At 43.2% G+C, this 19,262-nt stretch overlaps 2 protein-coding genes across 2 annotated transcripts; both read right to left on the bottom strand.

Moving 5' to 3' along the window:
* Positions 1–3,437: 3,437 nt before the first annotated feature.
* Positions 3,438–4,345, bottom strand: LOC112638601. Its single transcript, XM_025410643.1, has 4 exons — positions 4,287–4,345; positions 3,952–4,163; positions 3,653–3,856; positions 3,438–3,597 (listed from the first exon to the last, which is right to left on the bottom strand). Exons 1-4 carry the CDS (start codon positions 4,343–4,345, stop codon positions 3,446–3,448), a joined length of 627 nt encoding a protein of 208 aa, XP_025266428.1. The 3' UTR covers positions 3,438–3,445.
* A 1,666-nt stretch (positions 4,346–6,011) lies between these two features.
* On the bottom strand, positions 6,012–8,576 carry LOC112638600. The gene has a single exon (XM_025410642.1). It carries the CDS (start codon positions 8,574–8,576, stop codon positions 6,012–6,014), a length of 2,565 nt encoding a protein of 854 aa, XP_025266427.1.
* Positions 8,577–19,262: the final 10,686 nt, after the last annotated feature.

Below are 19,262 nucleotides of genomic sequence, written 5' to 3' on the forward strand. Positions count from 1 at the left end.
TTAGCAAATTCAGCTAAATCTTGTTTAGGAATGATACCACATTTTAACCTTGGTGGGTTATTTTTTCCTATTTGTCACGTACATTTGAATAATTTTGACGTGATTGTATCAGGAGCAGCCGTACATCGGCGCTTCCGATTTTAGCAATTTCAGCTAAATCTTTGTTCCGAAGATGATGATGTCATCGCAGCCGTACATCGACGCGACAAAAATTTTGGAGGAAATTAAAATGTTGCGTCAGCAATAATCCCCTCTACATCGCAATTTGGGATACTATTTTGAATTGATATTGTTTCTAATACGGATTGCAGTATTGCATCAATCGCGCGTGTGAAAGGTTCATCGCTGAAAAAATATGAATTTCTATGTTCCGATTCGAAACGGTGAAACTCAGCTGTGTAAGAAGCAGAAATGCGGACACGTAAGTTTAAATTCATTTAAAAAATTTTTACTTATTGATTTTAATATTGTCTAATTATTTATATTTTTTATAGTTTCAGCCTCGTTCGTGCAGCTCGCGCATACTTGGAAGAAGGTACGCTCTAACCCCGACGTCGTACAAGTATTTGGACATTGGAATAAGCGTTTGGAACGTTTCGTACGTTGGAGCTGATTCTCGGCGATAATCGAGGCAATCAAATAGTGTTACCCTTTTCAATGTGGAATTTGTGATGCGGAAGCAAGCAGACGTTGAACAATTTCTACAATCGACTGCTCCCCATTAAGAATTGGAGATTTAACGATTGAAATGTATCATCGAAAATTGTAAAACTTGCATTATGCGAAATTCTTTGTACATGAAACCAGAAACATTTTACATTTATTTAATTTTGAAATTGTATCGATCATATGCACAATTGGTTATGCGAGAATACGTATCTTGTTAAATGAAAAATTTAAATAATTTGAAACTGTATTACAAAACGTAATAATATTACTACTGTATGCGATGCTGTAAAAACGATACGTGAGAGTGATGTCTTTGACAGCGAATCATTTGATCGATTGCGAATTATTAACATGTGCTGTAAATGATATTCTTTACGATGCGTGCAATAAATAATTATTTTTATTCCATCTATGATTTTTATTTCTTTCCTTCCATACGAATAAGAATAGTCGACAATTTTCTCAACACGCTCCGCCAAAGATGTAGAGAAATGCTGAGGTAGATGAGACGCGATGCTCTATTGGAATGAGACGCGAGATATTAAAAAGATATATAATGAAGAGGAGTCTGCTGCACTAGAGTATCATTTCTTTCGTTGTTCTTTGCGTTTCATTAGTCTTGTGTGTGTTACGTTAGTGAAATGGCCGAAGAAAACGGTAATCATCGGTAATGAAGATATGGATGATAATGATGTTGAAGAAAAACGTATCATCGGCAATGAAAATATGATGAATATGATGCCTGGATGGATCCCGTTGTGGTGGAAAAAATTGAGATTGAGAGAGAGAGAAGAGCGAAATGGAAAATTATATGCGAAAGAAAATCATCTGATAAGGAACCTGATTTCGATTTTCGAACTAGTGATGTTGAAGAATTACTTCAGTATGAGCGGGAACAACTTTCGAAGAAAAATCTGGAAACCTCAGTCGTTCAATTTATAAGAAATCGTGAGCTCGGCTTGAAAAAACCTCGCACAATTTCGTTGAACAGATTTCTCAAAACTCGAAAATTTTGGGCGAACTCAGTTAAAAAATGTAATGCGAGTTTTTGTATAGATTGTATATATGCGGAAGATCCTAATCACACTAAAGTAAAATGTTTCGGAAATAGACTTTGTGAACATCTTGAATTATGTAAAGGTATAGACAAATTCGAAGAAGATGTGCATGAGAATATGCTACGACATGACTTGGAAACGTTGAAGGTAAAAATATTTTTGCTAATGTGTAATAAATTTAAAACATTTACAATTATTATGTTTAATTTCAGAGTTTACGAGAGTACATGAATAGTCGACGAGAGGGTCAGGAGCGGAAGTCCCTCAGCCCGACACATCCCCTAGTCTTCCAGGAGCGGCTTCACCCCCCCCCCCCTCCCGCACCATCAAATTATTTTTATTATTATTTTATTATTATATTTTATTTTATTATAATCTTAATTTTAAGTACATACACACACCACACACACACACACACAATTGTAAATACATATTTTTAATAAATTTTATATATATTTTAATTTAAAAACAATCTAATTATTTATGCGCCTCTCCATGCGTTCCCATCTTTGCGTCTCTCTTGCGTCTCTTTCGCGCTAGTTTTAAATATTGTTATCTTTATCATACTCGTTAGTTGTAAGTCTCGCGATATTATCGTTCTCTCTCGCACGCGCTAGTTGTAAGTCTTCGCGCTATCGTTCTCTCTTTCGCGCGCGCACTAATTGTAAGTCTCGCGATATTATCGTTCTCTCTCTCTTGTACACGTCGTCTTGACGCTATCGTTCTCTCTTTCATATGCGTTGTTATTCTCGATATTATCGTTCTCTCTCTTTCGCTTAGAATATACTCGTTGTTCACTTACCTTTGCGTCGTCCTTCTCTCACCTATACGTCGTCCTTGTCCCACGTTAACGCCATCCTTATCGCACTCGTAGTACTGTCCTCTTCACACTTTGCACTGTCCTTTTCCCACACGTAGCGCTGTCCTTCTGACGACACCACCGTCCATCGGTCGCGCCGCGGATCCCCCTTCACTGCGCGGACCCCCTCGTCCATCGCTCGCGCCGCGGATCCCCCTTCCCCGCGGGTGACGTCACCCTCCGCGCGCCGCGGTTCCTCCTTCCCCGCGCGTGACGTCACTCCCCCGCACCACGGTTCCCCTCGCGCCACACCCCTCCTGAGAGGACCTGAGTTAGAACCCCCTTACTCCTACTACTCACATATTTATTATTTATTTTACTTTATTATTTAAATATACAAATTTCTCATTCCCCATTTTCTGATTTCCTTATATATATTTCAATTAATAAAAGATACATCCTATATAATAATGTCATTTTGATATCATATTGACCAAAAATGACAAAAAATGTCATTTTCACGTCATTTTTTGGTTATTTTTTGGTCAATATAATGTCAAATAACATTATTTTGACTTTATTCTCCTTGGGTCCTCTACGGTTGGTATTCATATTCGGATTTTATATTTAAGATCATCTTAAGTACAGTCTTAAAATGTCATAAGCCAATCACAGAGCCGTATTAGCGTCTTAAAACATTATTTAAAACGATCTTAAAATAAGGACGGACTATGAATATCGACCTATATATTTGAAATTACCATTAAATTTTCAGCAGTCGCTTCTGATAATAGATCTTTTTGTTTCAAATGTCCTATTAATCCTTCCATCGTTTTTAGGCGAGTAACTAATCTTCTTTGTGATTGTTTTAAAGCTTTTATCTTTTTTTGTTGATTTTGTATGATCCTCTTTGCTATATTTAAAGCTCTTTTAGCTCTTCTAGGTGTATAAATATGTGACATTTGAATGTCACCAACATAGCGAGGTACACGTACGTTTTGATAGATGTCTGAAAGCACTCAATATTCCTAGAACTTAATGGTGTTGATGGCCGATTTACTGCTATATTTTCTGGAATCAAGAAAAATTAATCAATTAAAAAAAAATTAATCATGAGAAATTTTACCTTTGTGAGATGCATTGTTAAAATACATATTTTCAATTTCATCGGTGGCAATTTGATTTGTTCTAATCTCTTCTGTAACTTTTTCAGTCTCGACAATGATTTCATCAGTGGCAATTTGATTTGTTTTAGATTCTTCTGCAACTGTTTCAGTTTTGGCAGTTCTTTCATAACTTGACGGTGAAAGATTTATTATTGCATAATTTTCTGTGAAGATGATTATTAATTAATTTATTGTCACTCCATTAATCAATTTACGAGTCATTTCAAGTAAGGATATAAAAAGAGTAATGTTATATTACCGCTCAATGGTACATTTTCTATGTGTAACCTTTTCTTTTTAATAATAATGCACGGCACAGCATTGGGCTTAATGATTGAACTTTTCGCTTTGTTGATGATATCTTCTTTTTGAAAATGATTTGAACATAATTTAGTTGTTGTGTTCAAAACTTTTTCGTTGATGCCACAAAAAGACAGCCATTTTTTACGAAATTCCTTATTTTTCGGAAATCTATTTTATATATAAACAAATAAATATAAAACATGTAATATCATTAAATAATATATAAAAACATAACCTATTTGTTATCACATAATTCAATGCATGCATATAATATTTTATACAGTTACTTACGTATAATATGAAACCAATTTATCGCGATTACCACACAACACACAATATGCGTTTGGCATTTTTGCTATGTATTTGACATTTCTGTAATAATAACGTGTAATCAACGTGAAAACACATGTGAGATTGACAACTGAGATCAACGCATGCGCATTACAAACATTTGGGGGTCTATAGCTTTCTCTTTCGCACAGATGTTTGCTTCAGGCTCAACGTTCAATTCCTCTTTCATATTATATATGTTCTAAGATAAATATGGAATCTCTCAATTGTTTTAACAATCGCAAGCATTTCCAGCTCAAAGCTATGATAATTAGCTTCTGCTTTATTCGTTGCCTGACTATAATAATTATTAGACTCTTGTTTTTGAAGCAAAATTCCCGCGACAGCAGTGTTGATATTTAATATATTTTTGTTGTTGCTCATCAGAGTTATTTAATAGTTTATTAGCTTGTTCAGGTCCTTTTATGTTTTTAGGTTGGTAATAACCATGTACTTACATTTTTGATCTAGTGTGTTTTTTTTTAACTAACTAACTGTTCGCGAGCGAGTCCGACAGTGAGCCGCGGAAAAGTGATGATAGTGCAGTGAAAAAGTCAAGTAGAGATAACAAAAGTTTATTGCAGTCAGGCCTTCAAAAGTAACAATTATCGAGTGCAGCGGGATAGTGCGATTTTTGTTCGACGTATCGCGAGCGGCGTGACGTTCGAGAAAGTTCAGTGTCCAAAAAAACTAGCGGTCGTCGTGCGGATATGTCTGCGATATTGATAGAGAGAAAAGCGGTGGTCCGAAAAGAGCAAGCGGTCGTTATAAGCGGTTTGACAAAGCGGCGTAACTAAGCGGTGTGAGTGTAAAGTAATGACTCCGAAAAGCGCAAGACTTCCGCGTGCCCTCTCGCTGGGCTCATTATATACCGGGCGGATTTTGGACCTCGTTGCGACGTGGCCCAATTAACTTCAAAATTTGGCGGTGACCTCATGGCGCCGCGCATAATTGGCCGCCGATGAAGTCAGGAAATAGCGTTGCGGCGTTTGCCATGCGCACGACCCTTTTCGATCAGCTGATTGGCCATCAGCTGATCGTGACGTATGGGCGCGCATGCCTGACCGTTGCGTGGATTTTGACGGCGGTTGACAATGTTGTTGTCAATTGTATATACTGAGCGTTTTTTATGGCGCGAAAAAAGCGAGAGATGACTCGAACGGTCGAGTTTGTTATAAGATAAATTTTTCGAGAAGTTTCTCGATGCCGGTTAAGTTCGAATTTTAAAGATGCGATTGTGAATCTCGAACATCCCGCCCGCCTCGTCAGCGCGTGACGAAACTCGCGAGTGCGTGCGGGGACGGGCAGGTGTCGCGAGCGGTTCAATTGATGAAGCGTGGATCGCGATCAATGAGAGGAATGTGTGACGTAACACGCCGACACGTGTTCCTCAGTTTGTCGGATTATTTCGAGGTGGAAAATGATGTGATATGAAGTGAAATATTTACAGTGATTAGATGGTGTATAGTACAATGCGGAATGCGATGATCGATGAAATGATTTTCGCACAATTGAGGTGGGTGATTAGTTAATGTCGCTCGGCGGTATGCGGTGAACGATAAGCGGCTGATCGCGGAGTGGAGTGGTGAAGAAATATACAATATGAACGAGTGAAGTAGAGTGCGGTTACTATATTACATATATACAGCGTCGCGAAAGTGACACGCGGAGGGAATAGTTCGAGCGCTATTCGTTCGCGGACGCATGAGCTTCCTTGACCCCCGGCAGGAGGACAAGTTTCACCACCGGCCGGACGAATTCCGAGGTGGAGGTTCGGACGGTCACGACGCGGACCGTTCCGTCGCTTCCGGGGTGTAACCGGGTAATTCTCGCGAGGGGCCAATGGGTGGGCGAGGTGGACTCCGAGCGGATGAGGCACAGTGCTCCGACTTCTGGTGCTGGCTCGGCCTTGAGCCATTTCGACCGAGGTGCCAAGGCGTGGAGGTACTCCTGTGACCATCGCTGCCAGAAGTGGTCACGCATTCGCTGGAGTAGCTGCCATCGCGACAGCGTGTTCGGTGAATGGTCTGCCAGCGAAGGTTCCGGAATTGCCAACAGCGGAGCGCCTATGAGGAGGTGACCTGGAGTCAAGGCAGACAGGTCATCCGGATCATCCGACAAGGCCTGTAATGGACGAGAGTTTAAGCAAGCCTCGATTTGCGCTAGGAGAGTGCTCATCTCCTCGAAGGTGAGAGTAGACTCTCCGATCACTCGTCGCAGGTGATGCTTGGTCGATTTCACCGCGGCCTCCCATAGCCCTCCAAAGTGCGGCGCGGCAGGAGGGTTGAAGCGCCAGGATACGCCCTCCTTGGTGATTCCCTGCGCGATGCGACGGCCGTCGGGGAAGACGCACGGAAGAACTCTCGCAGCTGCCTGTCCGCTCCGACGAAGTTGGTGCCGCAGTCGGAGTACATTTCCTCGCACAGGCCTCGACGGGAGATGAACCTGCGGAATGCGGCAAGGAATGCGTCCGTGCGAGTAGTCGGACACTACTTCCAGGTGAGTTGCTCTGGAACAAAGGCAGACAAATAAGGCTATGAAGGCCTTGTGTGCTCGCTGTCCTCGCCCCTTGGATGTGCGGAGGAATATCGGACCGGCGTAATCGACCCCTGTCCTCAGGAAGGGGCGCGCTGGAGTAACACGACCTGGCGGGAGATCCCCCATCAGAGGCCGCGGAGTGTTGGCTCGCCAGCGTACGCACGTCACGCATCGGTGTAGGATCCGCTTGACCACGGCTCGACCTCGCGGCACCCAGAAGCGGAGGCGGAGTAGTCCCAGTGTGAGCTGCGTGCCTCCATGCAGCGTCCGTCGGTGGCAAGACTCTACGATGAGCTGGGTAAGCCATGAAGCTGGAGGCGCTATCATGGGGTGGCGCTCATCGTAGGTCAATATCGCGTGTTTCAGGCGACCCCCAACGCGGAGGATTCCTTGGCTGTCGATGAAGGGGTGCAGCTTAGCCAGGTGGCCGCCCTTGGGCATCGAGCGAGATTCTCGAGCGGCAGCGATCTCAGCGGCGTAATGGATCCCTTGGACGACTCTGAGCCAGCGGAAGAGAGAGACGTCAAGTTCGCTCGGCAGCAGAACGGTGCTGAGAGGATGACGACCGGATGGCCGCCAGCGGAGACACCATGCAGACACACGTAAGAGCCGGTGTAGAGAGGAAAACTGAAGAAGAAGTTCCGGCTCCGGTTTGTCCCTGCATGTGGCGACTAATATAGTTCCTTTAATTTCAGGGACCTCGCCCATCATGGTCTGGTTGTCCTGGTCTGGCCATAGCGACGAGTCCCTGGGGAGCCAGTCGGGGCCACTCCACCAGAGGGGGTGGTCCACCAAATCCCACGGGGCGATTCCTCTGGATGCGCAGTCGGCTGGATTATCCTGGCCAGGAACGTGCCTCCACTGTGCTTCGGGTAGCCGCTGTTGTATCAGCGACACCCGATTGGCCACGTAGGTCTTCCATCGCGAGGCGTGACCCTTGATCCAGTGGAGGGCGACCCTGGAGTCGGACCAGAGGTATACCGGCGCTGACGGTATATCTAGTGAAGTCCGGAGATGGCACGTGAGGTTCGCGAGCAAGGAGGCAGCGCAAAGTTCCAGCCGCGGGAGTGTCACGGGCTTTATGGGAGCGACCTTGGTTTTAGCGGCGAGAAGATGAGTGGTCGTCCCGTCGGCAGTGGTCACGCGGAGATAGACGACGGCAGCAAAGCCACGTTCGGACGCGTCGGCGAATCCGTGGATCTCAATTTGCGACGCCTGATGAGTCGTCCCTAGCCAGCGCTCCACCCTGAGGCGCCCCAGCACATGGAGCTCGGAGAGGAGACGCTGCCAGGGCTGGGCGTCCTCGGTTGGGAGCGGAGTGTCCCAATCCAGCCCTTTCAGCCATGCAGACTGTATTAGAATCTTGGCGCGGATGATGACGGGAGCTAGCCATCCTAGAGGGTCGAACAACCGCGCCGTTTCTGACAGGACTCGCCTCTTGGTGTATCCGCCTGTGACTGGAGCCTGGATCGCGAAGGAGAAGTCGTCGCTGGCGGGATGCCAGCGCAGGCCCAAGGTGGAATGCACCTCGTTCTCCCAGGAGTGATGCGCTAGCTGCAGCCGGTGATCAGAGGGCACCCCTTCAAGGATGGATTCGCTGTTGGCGGCCCATTTCCGGAGCGGAAACCCGCCCGCCGTGCAAAGCTCTCGGAGCTCTGTTTGCAGAGCGACGGCATGGTGCAAGGAGTCGGCTCCCGTTATGACGTCGTCCATGTAGCAATCATGGCGTAGAGCGAGGGCCCCCCTTAGACCTCGTGCTTCCTCGTCAGTAGCCAGTTGGCGGAGTGTGCGGACGGCGAGGAACGGCGCGCAGGCGAGCCCCTAGGTGACGGTGTTGAGCTCATATTCTTGCGTTCTTTCAGAGACTCTCGGGCGCCAGAGAATCCGTTGGAAGCGGCGATCTTCGGGGTGGACGAGGATTTGCCGGAACATCTTCTCGATGTCCGTGACAAATACAAAGCGGTGCCGACGCCAGCGGAGAAGAATGTCAGCCAAGGCCGGAAGCAGGTTGGCGCCGACCATCAGGTGGCTGTTCAGAGAGTCCCCCGAGGTGATGCGTTGCGATCCATTGAATACCACCCGGAGCTTGGAGCCGAAGTTGGACTGGCAGAGGACTCCGTGGTGCGGTAGGTAGCATGCAGCTGTATTAGTCGAGCTCACAGGACTCATGTGTTCCAGGTCCTCGTACTCCTGCATGAATTCCCGATACTTGGCACCGAACTCCGGGTCTATCTTGGACCGGAGGTCCATGGCGTTCAGGAGGCGTTCAGCGGATTTTCGGGTCTCACCAAGCGACGTTGGCGAGGAAGAGAACGGAAGGCGTACAACGTACCGACCGGATGCAGTCCGCTGGTAAGTGCGCGTGAAGAGGATCTCACACTGTTCCTCCTCCGGTGTGAGTGCGGCGGGGGGAGGGAATTCCTTCTCCTGCTCCCAGAAGCTGTGTACGAGTTGGTTCAATTCTGGGTCCACCGTGCATTGCAGGGAGCTCCGGGGACCCTGGAAGGACGCCGAGCTAGATCCTCCCGACAGGATCCATCCTAGGGCCGTCTTCTGTGCGACTGGCTCACGAGGACCACCCTTGCGGAGCCCGGCCTCCAAGATGGTCGAGCAGACTTCCGCACCCAGCAATATCTCGACTCCTCGCGCTCCTGGTATCGGGGGTCGGCGAGCTCGAGGCCACGGACGTGAGGCCAGGAGGAGAGGTTGGCTACCGAAGACCCCTGATATGCCGACAGTCGCGGCAGCACGAAGGCGACCGCTTTCAGCTTGGTTCCCGTGGCCGTGGAGGAGAGGTTGAGCGCCACTCTGCCGCGGGTTGACCCGGATCGAGCCCCGCCGATGCCGATGATAGACACCGAAGAGCTTGTGCGGGGGAGCTTCAGGCGTTGGACCAGCGCCTCCGAGACGATCGACACCTCGGAGCCTTGATCGAGCATCGCCCGAGCTGGGTGAAGATGCCCGGCGCGGTCGGCGATGAGCAGGCGAGCTGTCGCGAGAAGGATCGCCTTGCGCTCGGGCGAGGAGTGCATCGCAGCTAGCGCGCTTACTTCGTTGGAAGAGGACGAACTATACGCGTCGTGCAGTGTAGAGTGGTGCTTGCCTTTGCACGTGAAACAGGTTTTGACGGACTGGCATTTGGAGACCAAGTGATTCCCGAGACAGTTATAGCACAGTCGGTTTTGTTCTACGAAGGACTTCCGATCGCTCGCGGACTTCGCCTTGAAGTCGCCACACACTATGAGCGTGTGCTTTCCTTGGCACAGTGCGCACTTTGAATAGTCGGAGCCGGTCTTCGAGTGGTGAGCCTTCGCAGTTCGCGGCGTACTTTCAGCGGTCCTTGACGATACTCTCGGTTTCGCGGCGTTCAGAGTGAGAATGCGCTTTGCGATGAAATTGACGAGAGTGTCGTGGTCTGGCGGATCAGTGGAGTCGCTGATCGAGGACTCCCATTCCATCCGTGTGCGCGAATCGAAGAGCTCGATAGTGAGGAAGTTGAGGAGGTCCATACCATGGGAGTCGACGGGCCTCCCGATACTCTCCTGCGCATTCACGGCGGTCGTAACGGCGTTGTGTATGCGACCGAGTTCTTCCGCGGACTCGCACTTCATCTTCGGGACCGAAGTAAACGCGGCGAAATTAGAGCGAATGAGCTCTCGTTTGTTTTCGAAATGTCTGCACAGAATCACCCACGCGCGCTGATAATTGTCACCGGTCACAGTCAAAGATTTGATCAACCTTTCAGCGGGTCCCTTGACGCAAGACCGGAGATAGTGGAGGCGCTCGATGTCGGAGACTGACGCATTCTCCCCGATGACGGACAGGAAGAGATCGCGGAACGAGGGCCATTCTTCGTAGGACCCAGAGAACGTCGGGAGTTTGATGCGCGGCAACGACGTCTTAGGAGCCTGCTCTGGAGAGGACTCGCCTTTGAGCGTGGCGTGCTTCTCGCCCTTGAGCTTGTTAGCGTAATCGACTAACATGCTCCGTTGTGTCACGTAAGTGGTTTCCGCAGTATCGATAAAATCTGCTTTCGCGTACTCACTTTCGAGATATTTGTCCTTTAGAGCCGCCACGATGAGGTCGTGATGGGCCTCGAATCTCGTCCATAACGTCTCGAGGATGCGGAGGCGAGCCTGGATTGCTTCGGCGGTGATGCTCGAGACGCCCATCTTACGCAGATTGTCTACGGAGCGGGACATTCGTCCATGGATGTCGTTCTGCGCCTCGAACAACGCCTTCAAATCAGCACTCATTGTTCCTTCCTATTTTCAGAAATCACCGCACACCACAGAACTGCACTGCACTGGGAGGACCACTCCGAAACAGCGGACGCGGATGGTGGTAATCCGGCTCGAAGGACCAGAATGTTCGCGAGCGAGTCCGACAGTGAGCCGCGGAAAAGTGATGATAGTGCAGTGAAAAAGTCAAGTAGAGATAACAAAAGTTTATTGCAGTCAGGCCTTCAAAAGTAACAATTATCGAGTGCAGCGGGATAGTGCGATTTTTGTCCGACGTATCGCGAGCGGCGTGACGTTCGAGAAAGTTCAGTGTCCAAAAAACTAGCGGTCGTCGTGCGGATATGTCTGCGATATTGATAGAGAGAAAAGCGGTGGTCCGAAAAGAGCAAGCGGTCGTTATAAGCGGTTTGACAAAGCGGCGTAACTAAGCGGTGTGAGTGTAAAGTAATGACTCCGAAAAGCGCAAGACTTCCGCGTGCCCTCTCGCTGGGCTCATTATATACCGGGCGAATTTTGGACCCCGTTGCGACGTGGCCCAATTAACTTCAAAATTTGGCGGTGACCTCATGGCGCCGCGCATAATTGGCCGCCGATGAGGTCAGGAAATAGCGTTGCGGCGTTTGCCATGCGCACGACCCTTTTCGATCAGCTGATTGGCCATCAGCTGATCGTGACGTATAGGCGCGCATGCCCGACCGTTGCGTGGATTTTGACGGCGGTTGACAATGTTGTTGTCAATTGTATATACTGAGCGTTTTTTATGGCGCGAAAAAAGCGAGAGATGACTCGAACGGTCGAGTTTGTTATAAGATAAATTTTTCGAGAAGTTTCTCGATGCCGGTTAAGTTCGAATTTTAAAGATGCGATTGTGAATCTCGAACACTAACTAACTGACTGCTTTTCCTTTTTAAGTGTAATAATCTTGCGATATAAAAGACTGTTTAGTAAATAAAAGACAAAATATATTCTTTCAAAATAAAGTGTTATTTATTTAGAACTGGAACAAATTACAACAAGCGGCACTAGCATCAGTATGAATTTCAGTGGCAGAAAACGGGTTATATAAACGTAAAACGGAATAAGTAATTAATTCTTTCTTAAGTAACTGAAAAGCTCGCTGACAACTTTCTTCAAAGTTGAAGACAGTTGACTTTTGTAAAAGATGGCCTTGACTGCATAATCTTTAATGAATTTTTTAAAATAATTGGTTAAACCAAGAAACCTTTGTACTTCAATTATTTTTTCAGTTGCGGAAATCTATCGACAGCGTCAACATGTCTGAAACTTAACGTGATCCCTGAAGGGGAAATTATATAACTTAAATATTCAATAGTCGTTCTCAGAAAACAACATTTCTGAAAATTTAACTATAAATTATAGCGTTTGAGCAATAAAAGAACTTCCCTTAAAGTATCAAGGTTATGATCGACTGATACCGAAGGGATAAGAATATCATCAATATATCCCAGCAAACACAGAATGTTGCAGCAATATTGCGGCAATATTACAATATTGCAGCAATGTTGCGGCAATATTTTGGTTTGCTGGGTATACAATTACTTTCTTTTATTAAAGGCTGAAGAATTTGAACAAGACGTTTTTGAAACTCAGCAGGAAATTTAGAAAAACCAAAAGGAAGGCGTAAAAATTCAAATTGACCACCAGGAGTGGCAAACGAAAAATATTTAGTACAGTCTGGATGTAATTTAATTTGATGGAAGCCATCTTTTAAATCAAGGGAAGTAAAAACAGATTTATTGCTCGCGTAAGACAATCTTCTATAAGAGGAAAAGGATATTTCTATTTAAAAACTCTATTATTAAATGGGCGCAAATCAACTCTATTATTAAGTGAACGCAAATCAACAAGATGCATAGAGCCATTTTTTTTCCTAACTGGAACTACGCGTGCGCAATATGGAGAATTACTGAGCTTAATAATTCCTCTATTTAAAAGATCATCAGTGATCTTTCTCATCTGAACTCTCACGTTCTGTCCAAGCAAATTTGCGCGATGCAAAAGAATAAAAAGAATTATCTTTTAAATTAATTTTGACAAGATAATCATGAATGATGACAGGAACATGTGTGTTTTCTATTTCATGAAAAAGAGATAATAATTTATTTTTAATAAAAGAGTCAAAATCAACATCAGAAGAAGATGAATAAAAAACAGATTTATGCTCAATGATTTCAGCAGAGGCAACTTGAGAAAAAAGGAGTACTCTATCTTTTGGTTCATCATCAGCAAAGTTGACAACAAAAAATAACTTGTTATTTCTTAAGAAATCACGACCAATAATAATATGAGTAGAAAAAGAGTTATGACATAATACATGAAAATTGCCTTGAATAGAAATGTTAGGCAATAACTCAAACTTGATGCTAGAACGAATAATGCCATTAATCTCAATGGGACTGTCATTTAAAGCTTTATAAGAAAATGGAATGCTTAAGGATCAATCAAAGAATTACAAAAATCTTTGAAAATAGATGGCTACTAAGGCTGATAAGTTACAAGGAATATTATTGAATTTAGTTATTTTAAGAACAGAATCATTGGAAATAATTGTTTTTACTTGGCTATCATTAACTAACGCAACGATTTGAGATGATTCGATATGGATTGACTCCTGAGAAGAATTCTCTTCATTTAAGGAAACAGCAGCAACAGTTTGAAGAAGGAAAGATTTAAAAGATTGATCTTTCTTCTTTTTGAGACAATCAGTTTTGATATGATCCTTTCCATGGCAATATACATAATGTAAATCCTTCTTAAGATGTTGTACAGGATTCTCTGCCGAAGCAACAGAATCCTTCAATTTACTTTGAATTTTGAACCGTTGTCTTTAAGGTTTTCGGAGAATCTGGGATTTGTTGAAAACTTTCTAAGAGGCTCTTCACAGGAAGTAGTCAAATGATGCATTCTTTCTAAAAAAGAATCCAAAGATTTCAAATCAAGAGCCAAAGCAGCAGTTTTGATAGACAAATTATTAATTCCATTGATTAACCCTTAAAGAGCACCTCTTCCATAAAATTACATAAATTGCACACTGGGTGTCTGACACCCACGGATGTTCACTTGTTTGCTGTGCAGGCGGTATTGGATATTTTTTTATAAAAAAATTACTGAATAAAGTTTAATGTCACTACTTTAATGACAAAAAGGTTTCATAGCTATTCATGGAATTTGAATTAGTTAAAAAAAAATCCTGTTTGAAAAAAAATAGAAAAAACGATTTTTTTTACTCAAAAATTCATAACTTTTTTAGTTTTTGATTTTTTTACTTAAAAATTTACCAGTATACTCTTGAAATATGACACTTTGAAAAAAAATTAGTCCTATAATGCTCGTTCCAAAAAAGGTATTTATTCTGGAAAATGAAAACTCCAAATGAAAAAATGAAACACCGTACTTTGCATGTTTGAACTAATTTATTCTCATGTAAACGTTTAGAACATTATAAAAATAAGTACTATATATTAAAGTTGCTTAAAAAAAAAGTTTTCAATTAAAAAAAGATTTTAATCAGCGCAAGCACAGTCGATGCAGAAACCTGAACGGTGCTCGTTGCACCTAGGCCGCTCGCAAGCCGCGCAGCGTGACTTTGTCTTTTTTATCTTTTTTGCTGGCGCACAGAGCACATCGAGCATAAGAATCCGCTATCAAGACTTGTGCTTCATTCGACACTTCTCCTCTTATGTCGACTTCGTAAATTGTACATCTATAGAAGCGAGTCCTATGGAATGATATAGAAAAAAAAATCTGTCTGTTCTGATGATTTACTTACGTTAAAAATTAAACAAAAAACACTGATTAAATGAAAAAAAATATTCTGAAATTACGTTTTTAATCGCTAAGTGTATACTGGGTGTTCAACACCCAACGATTTTTCAGTGTCTGCTTTCAACAGCTGCCAAACATACACTAACACTCGGGCCCCCAGTCTAACTCAACGGACCTACACTTGAAACAGTCGTTCACCGCCAGATAACGCCATATATTCGATTTTCTCGAATTTAGTACGGTTTATTAGAGTGTAAAGTGGATGCTGAGTCTTTGACAGAGTACCCTTTAAGAGTTAATAAATGAATTGTATCATAATCCGGTAATCTTAATCTTTGAATGAGCGCCAACTTATCCATGGCGTAATCCTGAAAAGATTCTGAAAAAAATCGATTTTCAAGCTTCTATTTTTTGCATAATTACACCGAAGGAAATTTTTCTTTTGAAATGACAGAGAATAGCCGTTTTAAAGTCAGTCCAAGATTGGTTGGTGTCTCCAGTACTTAGATTAAATCATTTGGGAGCTGTCTTCGTAAGATTATTAGCCATAGCAGACATCATAACAGCAGGAGACATCATGAATATGAGAAACGTTTTCAATCTTCTTGATCCATAATTCTATGTCATTATCCTCCGAACAGAAAAAGAGGAAATTTGGGAAGATAAAAACTTTACAGACTGACTTGCGGGTACAGATGGAGAGCCATTTGCAAACGTATTACTTAATATACTCCAAGAAAAATGTGGGTCAGCAGTCGAGCTTGAATCAGATGGATTCCGCTGATTGTTATTGACCAAAGAAGGGAATAATTGCTGCATTTGCGAGTGGATAATAATTTCACGTTCGAAATGGCCACGGATAAATTTAACCACGTTCGAAATAGCCACGTTCGTAATGGTCACACATTCGAAATGGCCACACGTTCGAAATGGCCACACGTTCGAAATGGTCACGGATAAATTTGACCACGTTCGAAACGGCCACACGCTTGTAATGGCCACGTTCGAAATGGCCACGTTCGGAATGGCCACGTTCGGAATGGCCACGTTCGAAACGGCCACGTTCGAAACGGCCACGTTCGAAACGGTCACGTTCGAAACGGCCACGCTCGGAATTAAACATTGACAGTCTACACAATCAAGAAATACATTTAATCGACACTTCTTCGCTGTGGCACACACACACGCGGGAGGGGTACAAGGAGGGGCTGAAGGCCCACCCCGCCGATAGGAGTGCCCTGGCGCACTTTTGCCCCGAGCGTGGCCGTTTCGAATGTGGCCGTTCCGAACGTAGCCGTTCCGAACGTGGCCATTTCGAACGTGGCCATTTCGGACGCTCCCATTTGTGACATTTGTTCTCGTTGCAATTGAGCTTGCTGGGTCATAAAAGAGCAAAATTGTGACAGAAAGGAGTTCATCGATGAGCCCGAACCGGTGCTCGTAAAGGAAGGAGTTGAAGAGGAACCAGGAGTGCTTCAAGCATCGGAAGATGAAGGTGTAGGGGAGTTTGGATTGCCGGGAACTTCTTGAAGTAAAATGTTCGATGCATCCTCCGACGGAATACGTTTCTCAAGGTGAGATAAAATTACTTCAATTTTATGGCATTAATAAAATTACTTTAATTTTAAATGCATAGGCATTTTTCTTTAGCGTTGGAAATACTCAAAATAGCAGCCTTTGGCTTCTTTCTTAAGCTCAGCCAAAGATAATTGTTCAAGATGTTGACGAGGCATAATTTCAATTTAAATAAACCGTAATGGCGGCAAAAGGAACGGAGCACGAAATGATGGTTATAAACAAATGCTTATTGATTCTTAAAAGAAAAGAAAGCAAAAACGCACTGCAAAAAAAAGCTCCAGAAATGCCTCACATAAACCGGGATATCAAATAAGAACATGGCGAGCTATCCCACTTCTGAAAAGTTGTAAATAGCTGATCTGATTTTGATCGGGTGATGAGGAAGTTAAAGTTGTTGCCGTGTTAAGATCAGGAAAAGGCACAGAATTTAAGATTTAAAAAAATATAATGTATTGATACTGAATTTACACTTTATATTGAAATTATTATTAAATATTAAACTTGTTTATCGAGAGCCCAAGGCACACACGTCTGTGCTGCAACGCAAAATATAAAACAATAACGCAACGCTAAGAAAAATGCCAGACAACAGTATATGCAGTAGCGCAACTCTCCCGATTTTGTGTTGGCCAAAATGGAGTGCGAATGGGCGAAATAAGTAAGTTCACTAGTAACACCATCTGAACTTCTATCTCGCTTACTCTTTTCATTTTTTCTCTCTCTCGGACATTTAAATGTCCAATTAAATGGCTACCTATCCTTGTCTTATATCTATCTATTTGGCGGTAAATGACATTGCATGTCACCACTATCAATATCAGGCGTTTACGAAGCAATTACAAAGTGATAAAGTGATACAGTGATAAATTGACAGAGTGCTAAATTAATTGAATGACAGTGACAGTGATAGTGATTTAAGTGAAAAAAGGGGTATCCTAAGAGAGGATAGTTGATCTGTATAAATATTATACAGATCTTCAATTCTCCTGTAGAAATAGTTTGATCTTAGCTCTGTTTCAGGTATACGATTATATTGCAATAATCCCAAGAGAAAAGACATTTTTTTAAATTTCCAAAGGAGTATGATATCACTTTAATTATTTTTTATTTATTAGTTAATATATTTTATATAAACTATTTTCTTTCATATATAGTATATTTTTTATATTTTCCTTCATATATTATAGTATATTTTTTATATTTCTATAATTATAATATACATATTTATTTATATTATACTCTATATTTATTTTGTGATGACGCCTTCGCGTCATCACTGTAAATATTTATCCTGTATATAGTATTGTTCAATTGTTTCTTAGTTATATTACATTATATTCTATTATTGTTCACCTTATATTATTGTTCATTTATATTATCATTGTTTATATTATATTGTTTATATTATATTGATACGTTTAATATTGTTCATTATAAAATAAAGATATTAAACGCAACGGTTCCCCACGAGTAAGTTCCTGACCCCGTAACTCCACGTCTCTGGCACCCACCAGCGATTCCGCCTATGGGCTCTCTCCCACCTAGTCTCATTCCCTCCTCGATGCACGCGAGCATGGGGGATCCTCGAACCGTATATAAGCCGGCTCGCGCGACAGACCGGCACCTATTTCTCTCCAGTTTCCGACCCGATCAGAACCTTTGAGAATAACCGAGGTGTCTCGAATCCTGATCGTTCTCGCCGACGGAGACGGGTGTAACCTCTCCGCCGTCTGGGTTTGCCCGGCATTCGGCTTTCTGACCGTTCCCGCCGACGGACACGGGTTTGACCTCTCCGCCGCCTGGGTTTGCCCGGCACTCGACCTCCGCGCACCGTACGGTGAACTCCGCAATCGCGACACGCTCGCCGATCGAACCGCGACCGACCGCCTAGATTAAACGTGCCGTAACCTTCCGTAGGCTAAGTTAGTAAAATAAGCACTTGCGCACCGTCGTAGGCTAAGCTCACGTAAAATAAGTTAGTTGTACTCTTTCGTAGGATAAGCCGTTTGTAATCTTTCGTAGGCTAAGTTTGTTGCGCTCTCGCGTAGGATAAGATAAACGATTTACAAATAAAAGCTTGTTTGAAGTAAAAGAGGACTCGTAAGCTTGACTCTCCTACCTACTCCCGAATCTTGGAACCGGCGAGCCAGTCCGTGGCGATCGGGATAGGCTGTACTGTTACAATTTCTATATATATAGATGGTTGCAATGGAGGCGAGCATGTGGAAGATCAGATTTGGAACCAAAACCAGAATATATCAAAATTGTCATTTGTGCCATTTACATTTTGAAGAAAAATAGTACAAAATTGGTACAATGTGAACAAAATTAGAGCTCGCCTCCACCCAGATGCTGTACCTACAAAATTTTCTAGGTCGACTTTTGACAAAAAGTAAGTTAACTTTTAAAAATCAGATTATTCATGTTTGCTTGAAATAATTTGTTTTTCATAATAAGAATATACAACATTTAATATGTAAATAATAAAATATAATTATTTTGCAATGCAGCTATTTCAAATATGGAGGAAGAAAATGTGTAAGTATAATTACATTTACTATAAAACAATATATGCAGAAAATAATACAAAAAAATGAAAATCTTTTTTACAAAGATGCAATTCAAGTTCCTTTTGAAACAACATGAAGAAGTACAAATTCTGGACAAAACAAGACAAGAAAAAAACACAAAAAATTGAAGCAAATATGAAAATAGAAGAAAGAAATAGGTAAGCTTTGCATATTTGTATAAAATCTTTTATATATAAATACAATCTAACAGTAAAACTTCAATG

The sequence above is a fragment of the Camponotus floridanus genome, unplaced genomic scaffold (assembly GCF_003227725.1).
Source record: "Camponotus floridanus strain SB8 unplaced genomic scaffold, Cflo_v7.5 scaffold330, whole genome shotgun sequence".
Lineage (NCBI taxonomy): Eukaryota > Metazoa > Arthropoda > Insecta > Hymenoptera > Formicidae > Camponotus > Camponotus floridanus.